This window comes from Plecotus auritus (assembly GCF_963455305.1).
Source record: "Plecotus auritus genome assembly, chromosome: 6".
Lineage (NCBI taxonomy): Eukaryota > Metazoa > Chordata > Mammalia > Chiroptera > Vespertilionidae > Plecotus > Plecotus auritus.
The window spans coordinates 87,254,254-87,277,531 of NC_137773.1; the positions used below are offsets into that span (position 1 = coordinate 87,254,254).

The 23,278-nt window shown below is 47.4% G+C and overlaps 1 protein-coding gene and 1 pseudogene across 3 annotated transcripts in view; one reads left to right on the forward strand and one right to left on the reverse strand.

The window, feature by feature from the left end:
* Positions 1–1,693: 1,693 nt before the first annotated feature.
* Positions 1,694–23,278, forward strand: part of ADGRE1 (adhesion G protein-coupled receptor E1) — a 53,304-nt gene continuing 31,719 nt past the window's right edge. Inside the window, exons 1-9 of one of the 2 annotated variants that reach the window (XM_080673862.1) lie at positions 1,694–1,790; positions 2,456–2,488; positions 11,449–11,595; positions 15,066–15,221; positions 15,342–15,461; positions 17,779–17,925; positions 19,131–19,280; positions 21,956–22,096; positions 22,182–22,328. In XM_080673862.1, coding sequence (XP_080529988.1) covers positions 1,760–1,790; positions 2,456–2,488; positions 11,449–11,595; positions 15,066–15,221; positions 15,342–15,461; positions 17,779–17,925; positions 19,131–19,280; positions 21,956–22,096; positions 22,182–22,328 — 1,072 coding nt within the window. In that variant the 5' untranslated portion in view covers positions 1,694–1,759. The remainder of the gene's footprint in view (positions 1,791–2,455; positions 2,489–11,448; positions 11,596–15,065; positions 15,222–15,341; positions 15,462–17,778; positions 17,926–19,130; positions 19,281–21,955; positions 22,097–22,181; positions 22,329–23,278) is intronic. The other variant, XM_080673861.1, reaches the window with a different exon arrangement.
* LOC308251046 (periphilin-1-like) lies at positions 5,158–6,442 on the reverse strand (annotated as a pseudogene). Its single transcript has 3 exons — positions 6,349–6,442; positions 5,575–6,247; positions 5,158–5,352 (listed from the first exon to the last, which is right to left on the reverse strand). The product of its transcript is annotated as a periphilin-1-like (transcript).

A 23,278-nucleotide genomic window follows, 5' to 3' on the forward strand; every position in this document is an offset into this window, starting at 1 on the left:
TGCCCATTCTCCAGATGAAGAAACCGAGGCCCAGAGAGCTAAGTCACCACCCAAGGCCACTTTGGGAATATCTTGCAGAGTTAGGATTCGATCCCAGGTCTGTCACCGTAATAGCCAACACGGGCAGCCTTTCCTGTGTGTCACACACACCCAGTCCTCGGATGCTCATGTCAGCCCCGTGAAGTAGATTTTACTATCATCAGGCCCATTTTACAGGTGGGAATGTTGAGACACAGAGAGATTGAGAATTTTCTCAGGACCCCACATGACTAGCCAATGGTGGAGATGGGATTTGAACCCCACCCCTGGGGATGTGCAGTCTGGTTCCAGAGTCTGCGCTTATCCTGCAGAGCCTCTTAGACATCAGGCAGCTCTGTTTATCCTCCTTCTTGGTGCAATTTGCCACATTTTCACACTGGCTCTTAACTGCAGCTTCTGGGGGCAGGACCCCTGGGTGCACAAACAGGGGACCGCTGTGCATCTGCTTTAGTGACCATAACTCCAAGATGGGTGTTTTGCTTTGCAGAGAACAAAAGGGAGAAGGCAAGAACTGGCAGCACTTTTCTTCCAGGGAACTTGGGGCGGTTCCTGCACCTCGTTTTTAGCTCGTGGCGGATGCTCTTGGTGCCTCTCCACACCCCTCAGCACACACGAGACTGACCTCTGTCTCCCTGGAGACCAGGCCTGAGGTGTCATGGGTTGCCGCAAGGCTCAATGCATGACTGACAGTAGCTGGTGGATAAATACCCAGCTCCCCTGCCCCTCAGCTGGGATAACTCTGCAGAGTGGGCTCTATGCCACCTACAAGAGGCGCCCAATGAGGTTAAGCCCAGGTTGTCACATGTATGTGGCTTGATAACACCCACTGTGGGTTGGATCCCTGCCCAGTCTCACTACCCGCCCCCCCCCCCCCCTCAAGAGTTTTCTGAGAAACTACTTTCACTAGAATCCTTATCTCAGCGTCTGCTGCTTGGGGGACCCTAACGAAGGCATTCCTAGACCTCCATATGAATGAGATTGTGTGTGTGTGTGTGTGTGTGTGTGTAGCTGGGGCTGGGAAGGGGTGGGATTGCTGCTGTGCACCGTGGCAATGGCAGTGATGTGATCAGATACCGTGGAGAGCTGAGGGAAGATGAAATAGTCAAATCTCTAAGCTTGGCAGAGGGCCCTGGATTCGAATCTCAGGTCCTCAAGCAGTCTTGGACGCGGCACATCTCCTCTCCAAAGCCTTCCCTTTTCATTTTTTGGTAAAATAGGTGGAGTCGAAATTCCTACTTTGTGAGGTTGAAGCGTCAATGTTGTTAAATTTTGTTAGCAATGTGTCTAGCACAGGGCCTGGTACGTGATAACGGAGCGAAGAGGCCCTGGAGCTTGGGGCTTCGTTCTTTGGGGGCAGGTGGCAAAGCTCATTTAGTATCGGCTGCAATAAAACAAGGTGATAAGAAACGAGAGACAGATGTTGGTTGGAAAGAAAAAAAGAACAGGGGGGAAAGAGAGAGAGAGAGAGAGAGAGAGAGAGAGAGAGAGAGAGAGAGAGAGAACAGACCAACTTCTCTTCCCTGCGGAGAAAGGAGAATTTGAGAGTTTGCACACTGTCTGCATGGGTGGCAGCAATTCAGCAAAAAAGGTCCATGGGGCACTGGCAGTAATTGAGCAACTCTGGCTCCGCCCCTGCTCCCCTTCCCCCGACATCCTCCGCTTTATTGGAAAGCCCGAGGATGCAGAAAGGGCCTCCTCTTTGAATGACAGGAGCAGCACGATGTGGACTTTCAGCCTGCTCCTCTTCTGGGGTGAGTGTGTTAGATTCTGTCGAACTCAGAAGGCTTTTCTGGGGAGGCTCAGCCACAGCCTGACCCACAGCGAGCTCACAGTGAGTTGCACCGGGGAGGCTGACCTGGCTGTACCCCTGCCTCTGTCAGGCACTGCTTCTAGGCCAGCGAAACAGCTGGGGGGTGGCCGTGCCAACCTGGTAAAGTGGATGGAGGGGGGTGCCCACCCCTCCTGACCTGGCAAAGCGTAAAGATCTCACGAGCTGATGTAGGCAGCTCCCAGGAAGAGCCTGTGTTTTCCTTGTCACATACGCACTCCTGCTGCTTTCATCACTTGCCCCAGAAATCGTTGGCACTCGCCCTAGCTGGTTTTGCTCAGTGGTTAGAGCGTCAGACTGTGGACTGAAGGGTCCTGGGTTCATTTCCAGTCAAGGGCACATGCCCGGGTTGCCGGCTCAAATCCCCAGTAGGGGGCGTAAAGGAGGCAGCCAATCAATGATTCTCTCTCATCATTGGTGTTTCTATCTCTCTCCTCTCTTCCTTCCTCTCTGAAATCAATAAAAATACATTTTAAAAAAATAAAAGAAATCGTTGGCACTCAGGGAAACATGGGGGCTGGCTGGGCGACAGGGTGAGTCCTGGCCAGATCTCAGGTGCATCTAATGATCTCTTTTCTCTGTTTGCAGGTTGGCAGCCCTGGTCAACACAGGCGGATTTGGGTAAGAGACTCCCCCTGATTGAAGGCAATTGGACCTTGGATAAGTGCCTCCGTCCCTCAGTTTTGCCATCTGATTAATGGGTGTTGTAGGACCCGCCTGATGGGATAGTTGTGAGGATTCAACCCCATGTGGAGCTGTTCAGAGGGGGCTCTGGAGTCACACTTCCTGGGTTCAAATCTTGGTTCCAGTGCCATTGCCATGGGGACCTCGGGTGTTTTAGTAAATTTCAGGGACTTTAATTTTCATGAAAATGAAGGTAAGAGGAGTGAATCCCAGAGTTGTGTGTGTTTTTTTAATTTAAATCTAGTTGTTTTATTTTGCACTTTTAAAACTCACAAAAAGATTCATAATATCTGCTTTCCCCTTTTGATCACCAAGGCTTTATAAGACAATGAAAATGTTATCACATCAATTGGGCATACTCAAAAACAATGGTTAATTTACAAACAAATTTTTTTAATGAAGAACATTTTGCAAAATACACACTCTGGTACACATCTGAATTAATCTCTCCTAAAATTAGACTTTAAAGCTTAAAAACAAAAAACACACAGACAGATTTAACACTGACAAACCTACCAGAATAATGCTGGTGGCAAGGTTAGTATAAACCACTTCAAATGTTTAAACGTTATCTGTTGAACCTACATTTAAATGCAATTGTCAGTAAAAGTCCTATAATTGAGTGAATTTCAAGAAAGTGAACAACTCTTTTGCCTCCATGGTAGTTTCTCAAGTTTATTTTTTAAATTGTGAATCCTGACTAAAGAAAATGGATCCTGGAACTATAACACTTCAGGAGAAGAGGCCCTGGGGACAGGGGAGAAACAAAATCAGTACTTTCATTCTTTCTAAGGTGGTTGTAACAAACAAAATCATTGCTCATATGAATGAAGTATACAGAGATAATACGTGGGGTTCAGTTTTGGCTATGTACAACATCTAAATGGCAAAAATAACAATTCAAGGTGGTCTTATATAGGAAACGTAAGAAAATCATGGTTGCCTTCAATTCCACTTTAAATTTGTGGAATGGCATAATACATTTTTTTAATATATAATTTTATTGATTTTTTTACAGAGAGGAAGGGAGAGCGATAGAGAGTTAGAAACTTCGATGAGAGAGAAACATCCATCAGTTGCCTCCTGCACACTCCCTACTGGGGATGTGCCCGCAACCAAGGTACATGCCCCTGACCGGAATCGAACCTGGGACCATTCAGTCCGCAGGCCGACGCTCTATCCACTGAGCCAAACCGGTTAGGGCCATAAAACATTTTTTGAGGCACCTATTACAGGATCTGCTAAAATTATTTTATACTGCTATTTCCATATTTAATAAAATGTTTATCTACTCTAGGTAGCTGTTAAGATAGTACCAATAAAGGACATTAAAAATAATGCCAGAATTCAGGTGAGAAGAGAGTGGAAATGGAAAGAGGATGGGAGGGTAATGACATTGGGGAGTAATAACAAACATAATTTTTAAGGTTTCCTAATTAACGCCACAAAATTGTATTTTTTTGGCTAAATGCCACTGGACAGCTGGAAGTGATCAGGAAATGAGTGGAACATCCTAATCGTCCCAGCTAGATTCCTAATTAACCTGTTATTTGGATGGCCAGCTCATGAGGGATGGTTTACAGTGTTGTGTGAGGCTTACTACCTACTTTGCTTTGTTTCTTCCAAGAACACTTTTGAAGGGCTAAGAACCCCTTAGAAAAGTAGCAAAACAAAGAACTTTTTAGACTAAAAGGAGATTAAACAAGGCATAATCAGTAAATAGTTTAATCATGGGTATGTTATCAGTCTTCTTTCTGGAGATAGGGAATATGGGCCAATGGCAAAAAAAAAAAAAAAAAAAAATAGCTCAACTACTCCCTCAAATTCTAAATTTTTCTCTTTCAATTAGAAATTTTACAAGAATGTTCAGCTTTAAAATGGCCCTCATCCTTCATCTCAAATTACCTATATATGATGTTGTTTAAGACACACACAAGAATTTCAGGATTATTTTAATAGAAGACATTAATTTAAGTTCCTTTACTTAGAAAACAGGATTTTATTGTGAGGTGTCTTTTAAGAGATTTAAGTGCTCTAGGTACTGCCATGAGAATTTATACTCAAAGCAAGTATTCTCTAAGATACCAAGGTATTCAGTTTATTTGGATCTTATACTTAAACATATTAAAACTTACAAAGCCTAAGATAAGCAAGCAACAAGTCAGTAAGATCACAACTTAGAATTCTAACATTTTCATGTGGTATCAATTACTACAAAATGTAAAAAATCTTATAAATGTTTAAGTGGAGTGATCTCTTAAAATTACACTAGTGTGACCAAACAAATAATCACATACTATCACAAGACTACAGCACATGAATAAGTACAGAAAACTGTTCTCCAGAACTTGAAACATTACTTGACCCATCATTTTAGAGGGGGAAAAAGATAAGTAATTAATTAGAAGGCTCTACATGTAGATAAAACAAATTCGAATTAAAATATCTTAAGACTATTTTAGATGTTTATTTGATCTTGGAACTGTGGTCAACATCATAGAGTACTTCTCTTCATCAAAAAAATAATCCATATTTTAAGGATTTACACTATTGGGGGGCGGGCCTAGTAATTTTTTTTTTTTTTTTTTGCCTGAGCAAGTAAATTTTTAAAAAGGCTCTTCAAATTCTTGACTAGAGGTGTCATACTCTGCAATGAAATGTTTGAGTTCTTCCACACACCGCTCACCTATTTCATGTAAATTCTGTCTCAACGCAAACTGTATGGACTTTTCTAATGAAGGATCTTTTCCAATCAGCATTTTCCCAATCATCCTGAAAGTTTCACAGTCTTGTCAGTAAACCTGTTCAATCTCTCTCTTTAAAAATATATATATATAATTTATTTCAGAGAGGAAGGGAAAAGAAGAGAGAGAAACATCAATGAGAGAGAATCATTGACTGGCTGCCTCCTGCACGCCCCTACCGGGGATCGAGCTGCAACCCTGGCATGTGCCCTTGACTGGAATCGAACCTGGGACCCTTCAATCCACAGGCTGATGCTCTATCCACTGAGCCAAAGCAGCCAGGGCAATCTCTTTGGTTTTTGATGCTATTGCTTTGGAGCGGCTGTTTAGCTGACTGTCTTCAAATAATTCTATGCCATCTGCTGCATTTGACTCAGGTTCTTCTGGCTGGTCCATGAACAATGGTGCAGTGGATCCTGCCTCCTCCTCAGAAACTTCAGTACGTTCCTTTCATCTGCCTTCTCTAGCTCTCCAGCAGCCCCCTGGCCTGCCGCCTCAGCAGCTTCCCTCTGAGTGAGCTGACTGGGGTTGTCTCACGCCTTCGATGAAGGAGCTGCTGAGGAACTTGAGGGGGAAGTGCCTCTTGACGTTTTCAAAGACCGAACAGGTCTCTCTTGACCTCTTTCTGGCTTTCCTTCATGCTGCCGTGTGCCGTGAGCAGCAGCACGCACGGGTTTTCTAGGTTGAGACGGATGGAAAGAGCAATTTTTGCTTCTTTCTGGAGAGAAGCTTCTACTACGCACACTGGGGCCAGATCTGCTGTGTGCAGAGTCCTTTCTGCCAATGGGTGATTCTCTGAAACACGGAGTTTCTCTTTCATGAGGAGACCGGTCTCTGACATCACGGGAAGCGTGGACACTTTTTCTTCTAAGGCCATCTCTCACGTCCCTGTGTTCAGGCTGGTGGCGTCCAGAATGACCATCTCTGGTCCACTGGTAGGGAGACATCTCCTCTGTGAGGTGGGCCACTCCTTCCATCATGACTGGCATATCTACTGTCGCTTCCTTCAACCAGCCTGCCTAGCCGTGCTGGTTTCTTTGTCACCATGCTAACTGCTCCATGTAGCCATTCCTGGGGTGATCTGGAGGAGGTGCCTTTCATAGCCCTGTCGTCCCCCAGACCACATTGCATCTCTTCTGTGAGCCATCTTGGGCGGTAACCGAGGATAGCGGGGCCACACGTTTGCCAAGAGAATTAGTCCCCGCGGTGCCCTGGGGCACGCCGGAGGCATTCAGGCCTCTCAGAATTCAGCTGCATCCTGGTGGGTCTCTCTGTAAGATACCGGCTTCAGGACGGGCTCTGGCTTCCCGGCTGCTGCCACGCAGGCTCCCATGGAGTGGTTAGAGGCCTGGTCGGTGTGTGCCTTTTTCCAAACTCCACTGCGTCTGTTCACCCTCAAACGCAGAGGCGTAACTGCTGCCCCATTCAAATGCAGCACAAGACTCCAAGTCCCGCCATGGAAAATGCCCGTCTGCTTGTGGCTACCCCTTCCCACTTCGCGAGCCGCCCCCCCCCCCTTCTTTCCTGTCCCCTCCTCACCCCAGTCCCCCTCTCACAAAGGGAAACCACGCTCACCCAATCCCACAGAGTTTGGATGAGGATAAAGGAAGGTCAGATAGAGGCAGTGCTGAAAATGGGATATAGTAAGTGCTCAGTTAAATTAGCCCTCCCCCCACCCCCTCCTCTTCTCCTTTCCCTCTCCTCCTCTCTCTCCTGTTCCATTTCCTCCTCAGAGAAATATGAATCATCTGGTTCTTATTGTCTGGGCTGCAGGTAATCCAAAGCTGGTAGCCAATGAGGGGGCACAGCCAGGGTAACGACCAGGTCTCCTGGACTCCTTCCCAGCAGCAGTTCACTCCACTTGGCCCTTGTCTTGCATTCTGACCCTTGGGGTGACCCGGGGCAGGTTGAACCGCTGCTCCTGGCATCCCTTTCCACATCTGTACCCTGTGGTGGTAGCAGGCACCCAACGGAGGTCGCCCGACAATCCCGACTCGTCCCAGACTTGGGGCGTGAGGACCCAGGACACTGGACTGTGGGTGCTAACACCCTGAAAGCCCAGGAAAAAGACTTGTTCACCTCACCTGGTAGTGTTATTGTGGGGACTGTGGAAAATGCATGGAAGGGACCTACGAAAGGAAAGTTCTGGTTATACTTTAAAAGCTCTCTCTAGGTCACGGTTTTTGCTTAGGTTAATTTAGTGACCACCAGTTAAGTTGTTTTGCTCATGACTGAGCATCGTGTGTGTCTCTGATGGACTGTTGAAGTGGCCTTTTGCCTGGTCTCCCGGCTCCCTGCCCTCCCAGCAGTGGCCAGACAGCACCTGTGAGCATCTGAGTTGGTCTTGTCCTTCCTCTGCCCAGAGCCCTCTAGGGCTCCCACCTCCCTCAAGGTAGAAGCCCAAGTTCTCCCCAAGGCCCACAAAACCCTGCATGACCCACCCCATCCCTTCCCTGTCCTCACCTCCTCCCTCCCTCACTCTCTCCAGCCACATGGGCCTCATTGCTGTTCCTCCAACACACCAGGCCCAGTCCTGCCTCAGGACCTTTGCATATACTGGGACTTTTACCTGGGATGCGCTTGCCCTGTATAGCACATGGATCCCTCCATCATCATCTTTGTGTTTCAGCTCCTGTGTCATCTTCGCAGTGACTACCCTATTTTTGCCATTGTATGACTCACCCGCCCCTCTCTGGATTATCCGCTCTGTGATGGTTGATAATTTTGTGTGTCTTGTTCCACTGTTGAGTCTACCATGCCTAGAAGAATCCTGGCATATGGTAGGTATTTGTATTAGTCAGGGCTCTCCAGAGAAACAGAACCAATAGGATGGACATCGACATATCTTGATATATGCATTCATATATGTAAAGATATATTACAAGGAGTTGGCTCACTTGATTACAGCGGTTGGCAAGTCCCAGGATCTGCAGGGTGAGGTGCACAAGTTCTGAGTCAGGAAAGGACTTGGGGAACCGAGCAAAGGTGAGCATGGCTGATGGGACAGGGCAGGAGATGAGCTGGCGAGGTGGACAGGTGCTCAGGCTCAGGGGACTGGGCTGCTGTTCTGGTTGGGGCGGACTGGAGCTGTGGCCGATAGAGCTAGAGGAAGAAAGCTTTGGGAAGCTGAGCGGGGAGACCGCAAGTGGCGATGTGCCGGAAGTCTGCAGAGAGAAAGGTTGGCTCTGCAGATGAAAGAGGAAGCTGGAAATGAGAAGAAAGATACCATCTGAGTGCAGGAAAGGGAAATCAACAAAACATTTGCAGGAGGCAAAAAAAACCCGACTCTCAAGAACCTAATCATGATAATTCATCTATGATGTTTTTATAGCACTTTTTATAAAGAGCTTTCCTATGATATCCCATCCTATCAGTTGATGTCGGCAATATTGTTGACCCCTCTCTTTCTTTCACACGCCCTACCCAAGCCATTGGCAAATCCTATTGGCGTTACGTTCAGAATAAATCCAGAATCTCTTGCTTCTGCTGCTCCCACCGCTCACCTGGACAAGTGCAGAGGCCTCCTGCCTTGTCACACACTGCCGCTGGCCCTCTCCAGTTCTTCTTCCCCACCAGTGACCAGACGGTCATGTAAATCCTGTCATGTTGTGCCCCTCCTCTGCTCTAAACTCTCCCGGGGCTCCCACCTCTCTCTGGTCTAGCAGATCCTACATGGTCTGGCCATCCCTCATGCGCTCTGCTCCAACCACACTAGCCTTCTTGGAATTCCATGAAATCGTCCTTTATCCTTGCCTTTTCCTCTGCCTTAAGTAGCTTCCTAGCCCACTTGCTCACCTCCCTCAGGTCTTTGCTCGATGTGACCTTCTCAGTAAGGTCTTTATGATTGAGCAACAACTATGTACCAGGCACTGTTCTATGCATTCAGGACACTGCAGTAGACAAGAGACACAAATCACCGCCTTCTGGAAGCTCACAGTCCATCAGGGCAACAGACTTGAAACAACCAATTCTACAAGTTTTTCTATAGGATTGTCTTAGGAAGGGCATGAAAATGTATTCCATTTCCAGCCAGACCTACCTCTTCTTGTGTAGCAGTGGTGGAAATCATGCACTTCGGGGGCTGACAGGCCTGGCGCTGCCACTTGCCAGCTGTGTGTCCTTGGGCAAGTCACTTAACCTCTCTGAGCCTGTTTTCCACATCCATGCAGTGGAAACTGTATCAGTTTCCTATTGCTGCTGTAACAAATGACCACACACTTGGTGGCTTAACGCAACAAGAACATTATCTTACAGTTCTGGAGATCAGAAGTCCAAAATGGGTCTCATTGGGCTGCAATGAAGAGGTCAGCAGGGCTGCATTCCTCTCTGGAGGTCCTGGGGGAGACTCTGTTTTCTTGCCTTTTCCAGCTGCTAGAGGTCAACTGTATTCCTGGGCTCATGTCCCCATCCTCCATCTTCACAGCCAGCAATGGCTGGCCGAGGCTTTCTCTCATGCATCACTTGGACTCTGCCTCCTTCATCCTTCACTTTTAAAGACACTGTGATTACATTGGCTCCTCCTCGATAACCCAGGATGACCTCCATCTCAAGGTCATCGGATCAGCAATCTTAGTTCTATATGCAACCTTAATTCCCCCCTTTTGTGTAGCATAACATTCACCTGGTCCAGGCATGGGACGTGGTCATCTTCAGGGAAGCCATTATTATTCTGCTGACCATAGGAATGATAATATCAAGTGAGCGTCTTCCTTAGCACCTGGAGCCTGCTCCTATCTGTGGCTTTGTCCTCCTGGATCTCAGTGTGGCAAAGAGCTAGTCACACAGATAACTGAGCAATTATAATTGTAATGAATGTCACAAAGAAGGAGCACCAGTAGCTATGGGGGAGTCAGGGAAGGCTTCTTGAAAGAAGTGACATTTAATTAAGACCCGAAGAATAAATAGGAACTGGTTAGGCAAAGCAGAGGCAAAGGGAACAGCAGCATGTGCAAAGGCCCTGTGGTGGGAAAGCTAGAAATGGAGACTGACATGAGATGAGGCTTAGAGATGTGGTTGGGTCTGGTCACTGGGGGCTCTTTTGGGTCATGTTAAAGAATTTGGATTTTAATTCTGAGTGCAACAGGCAGGATTATAGGGAGGGATGGGGTGGATAATCAAATTTGCATACAGAGACGATTGCAGGGCACAATGAGGGATGTGGGACTAATTACACAACCCAGAGGAAGATCTGTACCAAACATAACCGTGAAGGTGGAAAGAAGTGAGTAGATGCAGGATGATATTTGGGAGGGAGAGGGAGAATCAATGGGGGGGAGACTCTCTGGATGTGAGGGTGAGGGCTAAACAGGGAAACTGAGATACAGAGGTGAAATCACATGTTCCAGGGCTGGATTGGCTACAATGTATCTCAGGCCCTGCCTCTGACCTGCTGAATCAACGTCTGATATTCCAAGCTCTCCTGGGGATCCCAGGCGAGGCAGAGGCTACTGATCTGCGACCACACGTGGAGTAGCAAGGGTCCAGGTCAGTGCATCTCACATTTTCATGGGCCCACAGATCATCGAGGATCTTGCTACAGTGCAGATTATGATTCAGCAGATTTGGGGCAGGGCCTGAGATTTAGCTTCCACCAGGCTTCCTACTGGACCACATTTTGAGAAAGAAGGATCCTAGGTCTTCAGGGTCTTTGATGAGTACCCTTGGTATCAGTTTCTCAGGGCTGCCGTATTAGGACAGAGTTTTATTCTCTCCACAGCTCTGGAGGCCAGAAGTCCAAAATCCAGGTACTTCCTCTGAAGGCTCCAGGGGGAGAATCTATTCTCTGCCCCTCTCCCAACTTCTTCTGTTGCCAGCATTCCTTGGCTTGTAGACCCATCACTCTAACCTCTGCCTCCGTCATCACATGGTCCTCTCCCTATGTCTCTGTACCTCCATTTCTTATAAAGACACCAGTCATGTCAGATTAAGGGACCACCCTACTCCAGTATGATCTCATCTTAACTCACATCTTAATGACATCTACAAAGACCCTATTTCCATATAAGTTCATATTCTCTGGGACCAGGATTTAGGACTTCAATATCTTCACAGGGGACACAATTTGACCCAAAACAGTTGCCTTCTTGTTCTCCCACTGGTTTTCCCTGCAGCTCCACTCTGGTGCTGTAACCCGAGATCTTTTTTGCTGCCTAGGTGCGAATGAGTGTTGGGACACCACCACGTGTCCAGCTTATGCCACCTGCACCAACACTGTGGGAAGTTACTACTGTACTTGTAAACGAGGCTTCCTGTCCAGCAACGGACTGACGCAGTTCAGAGGCCCAGGAGTGGAATGCAAAGGTGAGTGCACACCTCCTCAAAATCCTCTAGCATTCAGCAGAAAGTTAGGTGGAAGCTGGCAGATGTAGGTACTTTGTTCCTCCCCCGCCCCCAAACATTATTTCCTCCTTCCTTCCCTTTGCCTTCTTTCCTCCCTCCCTCCCTCCCTCCCTACCTCCCCTTTCTTTCCCTTCCTCTCTCTCTCTCTCTCTCTCTCTCTCTCTCTCTCTCTCTCTCTCTCATGAAAATGATTCCTGGTCACTAAAATTTTCAATGATTAGAGACTAGCATTATAAAAAAATAAAGATCATGCTATTTATCAATATCCACTGATCTCATGGTGGAGACCCTCCTTCTCGATGTGGATAATAAGATTTTCTAACACCTATTGAGTGCCGGGCCCCGTGCAAGGGCTTTAGGTGCATTTCCCCGTGTAATCGAGTGTCGCAGTAGGATGCGTCTCCATTGCACAGATGAGGAAACTGAGGCTCCAGGAGCTGAAATGACTTGTGTAGCGTCATGCAGTTGAACTGAAATTCAAACCCAGGTCTTTCTGACTCTAATGGTGGTCTCTTAACACATTACTTATTTGCCACACTCTAGTTGTGAGGTGTTGGGGAAATGAATTTAATCTCTCCAAGCCTCAATGTTTCTATCTGTAAAATAGGTATTTAAGAGCATCTACCTCCAAGGATAGTTGGGAAGATTAAATGCAACAATGTTTGCAGTGCGTTAGGCACATATACAATCCCAAGAGCTACTATTAACATCCTATCTAATAAAGAGGGAATATGCTAATTGACCATCATTCCGCCACAAAGATGGGTGCACCCACAGCTGAAGCCAAGTTCCCATAAGGAGCCTTAACAAGCAATCAGCAGGGACCTGAGGCTATGCCCTCCCCCACTCCTGTAGGGCTTGATGGGACCTCAGGCTGCGCCCCCTGCCCTGGTGTCAGGCTGGGGGACCTGAGGCCATGCCCCCCACCATGTGGGGCTTGATAGGGGACCTGAGGCCATGCCCCACACCCCAGCATCAGGCCAGGGAACCTGAGGCTGGGCCTCCCTGCCTGGCTGGGCTTGAAAAGAGACCTCAGGCCATGCCCCCCACCCAGCGGGGCTTGACAGAGTACCTCAAGGTGCACCCCCAGTGCTGGGTCGGGGGAACTCAGGCCGTGCCCCCCACCCCAGCACCAGGCTGGGGAACCTCAGACCGCACCCCCCACCCGGCGGGGCTTGACGGGGAACCTCAGGCCATGCCCCCCGCCCTGGTGCCAGGCCAGGGGACCTGAGGCCATGCCCCCCGCCCAGCAGGGCTTGATGGGGGACCTCAAGGTGCACTTCCCGTCCTGGTGCTGGGCTAGGGGACCTCAGGCCGCGCCCCCCACCTGGCAGAGCTTGACAGGGGACCTCAGGCTGTGCCCCCCGCCCAGCACTGGGCCAGGGGACCTGAGGCTGCGCCCCCCTGCCTGGCGGGGCTTGACAGGGGACCTCAGGCCATGCTCCCCACCCAGTGGGGCTTGACGGGGGACCTCAAGGTGCACCCCCAGTGCTGTGTTGGGGGAACTCAAGCCGTGCCCTCCACCCAGTGGGGCTTGACAGGGAATCTCAGGCTGTGTCCCCCACCTGGTGGGGCTTGACAGGGGACCTCAGGCCATGCCCTCCCCCTCCCCCCCCCCCCCCCCGCCTGGCGCTGGGCCAGGGGACCTGAGGTCTACGCCCCCTGCCCGGCGGGGCTTGACAAAGGTGGAACTGGCCGGGTCTGGATGGGGAGGGGGCGTGGCTGGGTCTGGGTCTCACGCGATTTTGAGGCGCATGTGGGTGGGCAGGGACTTGACTCTGGGTCCCGTGGTGTGCCCCAGAATCTGACAGGAGGAAGGTTTTCATATACATTTTACTAATTTTCTTTCCTCTCTATCACTTCTATTACAGAGAAAGGGCAAATAGCAATATTAAATTATTTCCTCTAATTAATCCCCTTTTAATGTGCATGAATTTTGTGCACCGGGCCGCTAGTAAATAATATAAACTCAAATAGTTCCCAGAATGAGCTAAGTTCTTTGTCTGCATTTCTTATATTTAGACCCCAGTTCTCCACTTGACAGTAAAGATCTCTATGTGCCTTTGAATAAGATCAGGGGTCTGTAAACTTTTTCTGTGTGGGGCCAGATATTTTGGAGGTTATAAGCCATACAGGTCTCTGTCATGACTACTCAATGCTCCAGCTGTATTGCAAAAGCAGCTGTAGATGATACATAAATGAATGGATGTTACTGTGTGCTAATAAAACTTTATTTACACAAAAATGGATGTGGTGGACCGAATTTGACTGTGAGCTGTATTTAGCTGAACAAGATAAATCATTTCTATTATTATAGCTCCCAGGGAGCCCCAAACATCTCTTTCTTTGCACTATTGTTCATGGATTATTCAGTGAGCTCAGTAGTGCTGGTGGGCCCTGGTTTTTAAATTCGGGATGAAATGCACGTTCCTCATCTAGAAAGTGATGGACGCTACAGCCAGGATTTTGTCCACTCTATGTCTGTGACCCCCCAGTACAGTGTATCAATAGATATTTGTCAAAGGAAGGAACATGTAATTCTTTATGTCATCTCCAGATTTAATCATCCTGTTATTGACACTTAGGTTGCTTCTAAAATTTTATAACTTCAAGCAAAGCTGGGATGAATATCCCCATGATCTTATGTTGGTGGACAGTGGAGTTCCAGATTTCTCTTTAGGAGAGGTGCAATTTGCCAGGAGGAAGCTATAGGAGATTTGCCTTGAAGTTTTATTTGCATGACAGGTACATAGCAAGTGTTTATTTAGGGTGGCTTGATAGAGCAGGGCCACCCCCATGGTACCGCAATTGCACAATTCTATGGGTGCTTCAATGAGTAAATTCCTAGAGGTGGTTTTGCAAGGTGTTCTCGACTGGGTAATAGACAACTGCAAACTTAGTGCCTAAAACAATAACAACCATTTATTTTGCTCATGAATGAATCCACAATTGGGGCTGAGTTTGGTGAGGACAGCTTGTCTGTTCCACACAGTGTCAGTTAAGTTGGCTCATGTGGGAGTTAGAGGATCCACTTTGAAGAGGGCCCACTCACCTGGCTGGCAAGCTGGTGCTGGCTGTTGGCTGGCTGCTCCACCAGGCCTGTGGGCTGGAGGTCTTAGTTCTTCTCCATGCAGGCTGCTTTTTCATGACTGGTTGGGCTTCCTCACAGTATGGCGGCTGAGTTCTAAGAATGAGCATCTCAAGAGAACAATGCATGCTTTTTTATAACCTTGAGTGTCACTTCCACCATAGTCACAAGCATGCTCAGATTCAAGGGGAGGGAACATAGACCCGCTGCTTGAAGAAAGAGGTACCAAATTCACACTGAATGAAGGGCATAAAGAATGGAAGACTTTATAGCCATCTTTGGAAAATACAGTCTTTTATACAAGATGAGGCAGATTTGTAACTCTGACTCTTTCTCTGTCTAGATGTAAATGAATGTTCTTCAGGTCCCTCAAAATGTGGTCCTAACTCAGTCTGCAAAAACCTGCCGGGGAGGTACAAGTGCAGCTGCTTGCCTGGTTTCTCTTCTCTCACTGGAGATACCTGGAGCCCGGAAAATCCAGGTTATTTCTCCTGTACAGGTAATGCTCCTGGGCTCTGCACGGCTCTTTGGTGGATCGCTACCACTGAGTTGGGCACATGAGTATTTAACCTTAGACAGCCAATCTTTTGTCTGCTCACTCTCCTCTGCTGCTCCTCAGACATCGATGAATGCCTCGACAGTGGAATCTGCCCAGAGCATTCTGAGTGTGCCAACTCTTTGGGAAGCTACAGTTGCCACTGCCAATATGGATTCATCTCTAACAACTCTCTCTGTGAAGGTATGGGGGACCTGCTCTTCTTCATTTACCTACTTAATGAAGCATCACTTCATTTGATGATCCTATGAGATCGGGATGCTGATCCTCATCTTAAGACTGAGAAAATTGAGGTTCAGAGAGATGAAGTCACTTGCTCAAGGACACTCAGCCATTAAAGTGGACGAACTGGGATTTGAACTCCTGTTGAGATCTTACGATGAATTAAGCAGTGGGGTCAGGAAGTACTTGAGAGTATGGGAGGCTCTCCAGTGCTCTTTCTCCCAGGGGACATTGGCCATGTCTGGAGACATTTTTTATGGCCACAACTGGTGGCGATGGTGGGGTTGTGTGTGCTATTGTCATCTAGAGGGTAAGGCACGTTACAATGCACAGGACAGCTTCCCACAATAAAAAATCATCTGATGGTGGGCAACGGTGCACTGGCCGCCATAACGAGAAGTTAACTTCAGACTGAAGAACGAAGCAGGCAACTCCATAGAATATGACAGAATTTATTACAGGTCACTTACTTACAGGAAGATTAGATCAGAGCAGAATAGACAGCCCAGCAGTCTGCACAGATTATTCCCCATTTCCAGACCCCTGTTACAGTGCTTTTTTTTTTTTTAATGTATTTTATTGATTTTTTACAGAGAGGATGGGAGAGGGATAGAGAGTTAGAAACATCGATGAGAGAGAAACATCGATCAGCTGCCTCTTGCACACTCCCTACTGGGTATGTGCCTGCAACCAAGGTACATGCCCTTGACCGGAATCGAACCTGGGACCTTTCAGTCCGCAGGCCAATGCTCTATCCGCTGAGCCAAACTGGTTAGGGCTACAGTGCTTTTTTATAGTATAACTCAGGTACTAATGATTGAAAAGACAAAGGGACAAAGAATGCAGTACAGCAATGCCAGGGGCCATACCTCCTTGTGGTCTTGTAACAGATGGCCAGTTTGATATTTATCTTGGTTGCCATGGCATTCCAGCCATTACTAATGAAAATATTTGTGGCTACATTTTAAGGAACATAGATATTCATCAACCAGAAGGCTTTGATCTGCTTGCTAAGGACAGTGAGGTTACTCACAGCATGAAACTTAAAATGAAATGAGATCTGGACGCAGAAATGGAGTTGGTTTTGTTCCCACCTACATCCGTACAAAAATGATCCCGTCCCAAATGGCAATAGTGCTAAGGTCGAGACACTCTGTCGCAGGGAGACCCAAACTTCAGAACTTTCTCCTAAAAGGCATTTAAATGAAGACCTGAGAGTTTCCCTTGATCCTCTGTCTCCTTCCATATTAAATCAGTCATCGTGTCTTGGGTGATTGACCTGGTAAATGGTCTGGAATCTCTCCATTCTTCTCCATCTTTGGTCCAAACACCATATGGTTTACAGCAGTCTCTGTCTTGCTCTCTGATCCCGCTGCCCACCTTGCAGTCAGAATATTCTCACCAAGAGGCAGGGAGTCTGGTGCAGTCTGTATTCTCCATGTTCATTTAGAGAGGGTGACGGCATGACACGCTCAAACCTCATTATATTCTCCTGCCGTGGAGCCAGAGATGTTTGAAGTCAGCCCATTTGCAGCAGTTAGCTATTGCCGACGAACAGATGACCCTGAAAGTCAGTGGCTAAAAACCACCGCCATTGATTTAACTCTCAGTTCCATGTCTTGGCCGTGGAGGTTGGGCTTTGCTGGCCAGTTCTTTGAGTCTCAGCTGGAGTTGTTGGTGGGTCTGCAGTCAGCTGGGGGTCAGTTTTGCTGATCTTGGTTGGGCTGTCCACATATCTGGGGGCCATCCATCTCTCTTCCACTTTGTCTTTTATTCTTCGTTAGGCCAGACTAGGGTTTGTTCATACGGCAGAAGCCCCAAGAATGAGCAGAAACAAATTAACCTTCTAGAGGTGTGAGTTTGGAACTGGCATCAACATCACTTTTGCTACATTCTGTTGGCCAATGCAAGTCACTGGGCCAGCTAGATCCAGGGGTGGGGAAACAACTCCACATCTTAAAGAGAGGAGTGGCAGAGCCCATATCCCAGGGTGTAGGTACAGGGAGCAGTGAAAGACCATGAACACCTCTGTAATCTCTGATCGTTATGTTTTGAAACTATTTGCCACCCTTTTGCTTACACGCTGTTGGCCAAAAGTTATTCTCCCCGGGCGAATCTCACTGCCTGGGAGGTGAGGAAGAAGGGGGAACACGGGTATTGGGGAGCAGCAGCCCTGTGTGCCACCGGTTAGGAACATGTAGAAGGGGTCTCCTGCTTGCAATCTCCTGTCCTCAATTCCTCACCTGCCTTGATCTGGGTTTTCATTTCCACTCATCAGAGGTGGATGAATGTGCCGATCCCAGAGCTTGCCCGGAGCATGCGACCTGCCACAACAGTTTTGGAAGCTACTCTTGTGTCTGCAACCCAGGATTTGAATCCGGCAGTGGAAACAGGAGTTTCCATGGCCCAGGGGGAATGTGTGAAGGTAGGTGAAGGGGTCTTTTGTGATCCGGGTCCAAGCCTGTTTACAAAGACAGCAGTGGTGGGGCAGGAATCAGGGTGGATCTCAGCTGAGTTCAAAGCCCTCATCTACAAAGGTGAAGCCAATCATTTTTTTTCTTTCATTCACTCATGGACTCATTCAACAAATACTTCTGGAGCACCTACTTTACGTGAGGCACTATTCTAGGGATGGTGGATACAGTGGTGAAAAACACTGGCAAAAATATTTGTTTTTCTGTAACTTATCTCATGTGGAGGGAGACAGGTAACAAAAATAAATGCATGCATGTATTGTGTGTCTGGAATAGTTAAAGGAGACAAAGACAAATAAGGCAGGGAAGGCAGATAGAGAGTGCTGGAGTGGGTTTCTAATTTTATTAGAGCAAAGGCCACAGTGAAAAGTGGATATTTGAGAAAGAGCTGAAGACGCCGAGGGAGTGAGATATTGGGTATCTGGGGAAGGGTGTTCCAGGAGGAGGGAACAGCAGGTACAAGGCCTGGAGGCAGGATCTCAGCCCAGGCCCTAAGCTCTTCCGTATGTGACCGCCTTTGGTCTTCCCAAGAACCTGGTAGTGCTGGTGATATTGTACACTCATTTCTGAGACGAGGAAATGGAGCCTCCATTGTGGTGGAGTCACTCTTCCAAGGTCAAATAGACAGGAGTTAGGAGGGTCAGCATCTGAACTGTGCCTCGGGGCGGCTTCACACCCAAGATGTCCTGCCCTCCAGTCCTCCACTCTGATACATCTTAGTTGTTATTATTATTAGTATAGTGATTCATTGGAGAGGGGCTGGCATTCACCAGGAGTGAATGAGCTTGAGTTCTGAGGGAACACAGGTGAGAGAGAAGAGTCTTCATGAACCTGCAGGTAATCAACGAATCTGGACCCCTCGTTACACAGGGAGTAGAAGCAGAAGATGAGGGAGGTGAGCTTAGCTGGGAGCAGGCTCTCAGGGTCTCGTTGGTTCTAATGAGGAGTTTGGGTTTTACCCTGAGCCATGGGGAGCCTCTGGTTGTGTGGGTTATAGACATGCATTTGAACATTTCCCACCATAGCGATGAAAACGTGTGTAAGAAGGTGAGACAGGGTCAGGGAAACCCCTTGGCTCTGTCCCTGGTGGGCTGTGTACTGCTGTTATAGCCTCAGCAGCCTTCATCTTTATGACTTAGACCAATTTTCTGCTTAGATGTGGATGAATGTGCCAGAAACGCGACTCTTTGTGGTCCCAATACTGTCTGCACCAACATCCCGGGAGAATACAATTGCTCCTGCCTGCCTGGGTTCATTTCGCCTGATTTTTGGACCCCCAAGCAACCAGAGGCTTTCAAATGCACAGGTAATTCTCCCAGCCATGAGGAGGACTTCTCAACGGTTGTCAAATGGCCCTGAAATGCAATGGCATATCACAACAACCCTTTGTTCTTGCTCGTGATTTTACAGGTTGACCACATGGGTTTTCTCGGGTACCAGGATGGCTGGCAGATCCGAAATGGCCTCGTTTATGTGGCTGGTAGTTGGTGCTGGTCTCTGGCTGGGAGCTTAGTTGGCCCCTAATTTTCATCGTAGGCCTTTCCACATGGCTGCTTAGGCCTCCTCATGCATGGCAGCTGGTCTCCAAGAAGGAACGTTCAAAGGGGCAGAAACGGAAATGCCAGTTCTCATAAGGCCTGGGCTCAGCAGTTTTCTAGCACTTTTTATTGGTCACAGTCAGGGCCAGCCTAGGTTCAGAGGAAAGAGAAATAAACACCCATCCCTCTGGGGGAACAGTGGGAGGGAATACTTCCAATGCATACAGGAAGTGAAAGTGTTGATGGAGGCCGTCCTCAGTGTATTGACTACACTGCAGAACACATTTTATATTCCTCAACCCCCAGGGGAAATCATGCTTCTTTTAATTAGAAGCAGTCTATTTCTTCTTATTGATCTGCACTAGATGCTGACATTGTTAGAAGCACAACAGTAGAGCGATAGAATCGAAAGGGACCTTAGAGAGAGTAATACAGCTCCAGTGGCTCCTGGGAGCCTATTCAGAATCCCGATCAAGGGCCAGAAAGCCAAACCATGGACTTCCACCCCACTTTTCGTCACACGATCACCTCTTTCATTTGTCTTACCTACTCAGGTTTCACTTCACAGGAACAAAGGTTCTCTTGGCCCAAATGTTTTGAAAATCATGCACTGGTCCAGCTCCATATGCAAAATATAAATTCCCTCCCTGCTATTTCTGACAAGAGCTTGCCTAGTCAAGGCTTCAATATGTCTGGAAATGGGAAGCTCACTCTTTGATTAGAGATGTTTTCTGTAACACCAAGAGGAAAACCACTTCCGCATGCTTTCAGCTGTGGGCCACTTTGATGACTCAAAATTAGTCTTCATTCGTATCAGAAGGACTTCTTGTCCCAGTTCTCCATGGTAATGTCCAGTGCAGTGTGCCACACACCTGCTTCAGTGACTAGTGGGTGCTGCTTGTTTATTCTTTTGTTGTTTTTGTTTTGTTGTTGTTAATCCTCACCTGAGCATATTTTTTCCATGGAATTTTAGAGAGAGTGGAAGGGAGGGGGAAAGAAAGAGAGAGAAAAACATCTATGTGAGAGAGACACATTGATTGGTTGCCTCCCACACGTGTCCAGACTGTGTCCAGGGATTGAGCTTGCAACTGAGTACGTGCCCTTGACTGGAATAGAAACTTCGACCCTTCAGTCTGAGGTCTGATGCTCCAACCATGGAGCCAAACCAGCTAGGGCAATTCTTCATGTTTTGTGACTTGACATAGAGATGTCATTGCCTCCCTCCTAATTATTTTCTCTAGGGCATTCAATTCCAGATATTCCCTGTGGCTCAGAAACCCTCAGAGGGAGAGGTAACCCTGTGTTGCCATGGTGCCCTGACACCACTCTGTATTTGTTAGGATAGGGTTTCTCGACCTTTGCACTATTGACTTTTTGGGCTCGATAGTTCTTTGTTGTGGGGGGCTGTCCTGTACATGGCAGGATGTTTGGCAGTGTCTTTGGCTTCTACCTACTAGATCCCAGTAGCACCCCCTCCCCCAGTCTTGACAATAAAACATGTCTCCAAACATTGCCCAGTGTTCCCTGGGGAGGCAAATTGCCCCCAGCTGAGAACCACTAGCTGAACTTAGAAATTTTTTATGCTCATAACAATCCAATATGGATATACTGGGCCGATGGGCAGCCTTCCTCCTCAAGGTGATAATAGGGGTCCAACCTCCTTGCATCTCTTGGTTTTTCTATCCCTTAGGACCTTGGAATCCCTGGTCCCAGCCAGTGGTGGGGCAAGAGAGAGAGGGCACACCCACTTCTTGGTCATAGTGGCCCAGAAGTGACAAATGTCATACTTTTCACATTCCGTAAGTGCAGACTGGTCACGCTGATACCCAGCCAGGTTCAGCTGCCTGCCACTGGAAAGCCAATAATGAAGAGACAAGGGTCGGTGAAAGGGAAGTGGGTTTATTCACGAGCTGGCGGCCGAGAAGATGGTGCACTTAGGTTGCAAAGACCATCTTGACAACTGGACGCAGACAGTAGTTTTTGTAAGGAGAGAGGAGGAATTACAAAACCAAACCAAACCAACAAACAAAAAACAAAACAGAGCAGAACAAAGAAATCGGAAGGAGGGGGTTCAGAGTTCTCCACTGAAGGGACTACGTGCAAGTCAGCACAGTCTGATCAGATAACTGATTGAAGGTCAGCAAATCTCCCAGGGCCGGAAGATCTAGAGGTTGGGGTCTGCTTCTTTTCAAGTTAGTTCCTAGAATTCTTAAGCAGACAGGCTGTTTATCTGAAGTTATATGTTAGTTAACAGAAACAATGTTAAAAGACTGTTGGGGTGGGTTACTACATAGTCCCTCCCAGATGCCGAGGATTCTGGGAAATGTAGTCCCCGGTTGGGCTGCCATTATTTAAATGACCACTCTTACGTTTCAGAATGGGAAGCATGACTTTTGTTGGGTTGTTGGCCAACTCTGCTTCACGCCCTTTCCCTACTACACAGATATTGATGAGTGCCTGGATATGTGCCCTTTCAATGCAACATGCACCAATACCCTTGGGAGCTACTTTTGTACCTGTCACCCTGGCTTTGCACCAAGCAATGGGCGGCTGAACTTCACAGAGCAAGAGGTGGAATGTAGAGGTAAATGGAGGGTTGTGTGGACATCCCTGGACAAAAAGCATCTCCTTGTTCCTTTGGTTGTTTGATATTCTCGCGTTCTTTGCAGATATTGATGAATGTGTGCAAGATCCATCACCATGTGGCCCCAATTCTGTCTGCACCAATGCTCTGGGCTCCTACAGCTGTGGCTGCATTGTGGGCTTTCGTCCGAAGCCGGAAGGCTCCTGGAAATATGGCAACTTCAGCTGCAAAAGTAATCATCTCCTTGTGTGTCTTGGCACTGGAATCTGTGTCTTTCTCTCTCTGTCCAACCTCTGGATCCTTTTCTTACTTTCACCTCATCCACATGTTCTCTCTTTATTCGTTCATTCATTTACACATTCATTCATTCACTCATTCAATACATTATTTTCAGAGCATCTGTTAATTAGTTAATGAATCAAACTGACCCGTACACTGAGAATTCATTCCTGGAGATGATGGACATGATACGTGCCCTCACATAGCTTATAGTCGAGGGAAAAAAGTAGAGAGTACATAAATAATTATTTAATGACCATGATGAATGTGACCACTGAAGAACCTTAGAACACTTTGGAGTGACTAATGGGATATTTCATATGCTTTGGGAAAATAGCATTTCAGCTGGAGCTTGAAGGAAGAGTAGGAATTTCCCAGATGAAGCGTGACAATCACATGCAAAGGCTCTGAGGCTAACACAGAGAAAGGGCAAGAGAAATGGCATTAGCTGTATCTGAGAAGGTGGTCAGGGTCAGACACTGTAGGATATTGTGAGCCATGCAAACAATTTTGCAGTCTTCTTTGTCAAGAACAACGGGAAACCATAAGAGGTTTAAAAATGTTAAAATATGGATTATTTGGGATGTTAAAAATATAAGTAACTTACATGGAAGCAATGAAGTACAGTTATAAAATGAATCTACCTGAGGCCTTGTCAACATAAGTAGAATATCATCGCTGTCCTTGCTTCTTCCCCATTCCACATCCCTGTCTCTGCCCCTGAGGGAATCACTCTGAACTTGTGTTCATAATTACCTTACTTAAATAAAGATTTCCCCCCTTGCGTATATTCCTAAGCAACACCTTGCTTAGATTTGTTTGTTTTGGAGCTTTATAGAACATCTCGGGGTCCCTGTGTGGTAGTGTTGAGTTTGCTTGTTTCCACTGTTGTAGAACATGGCA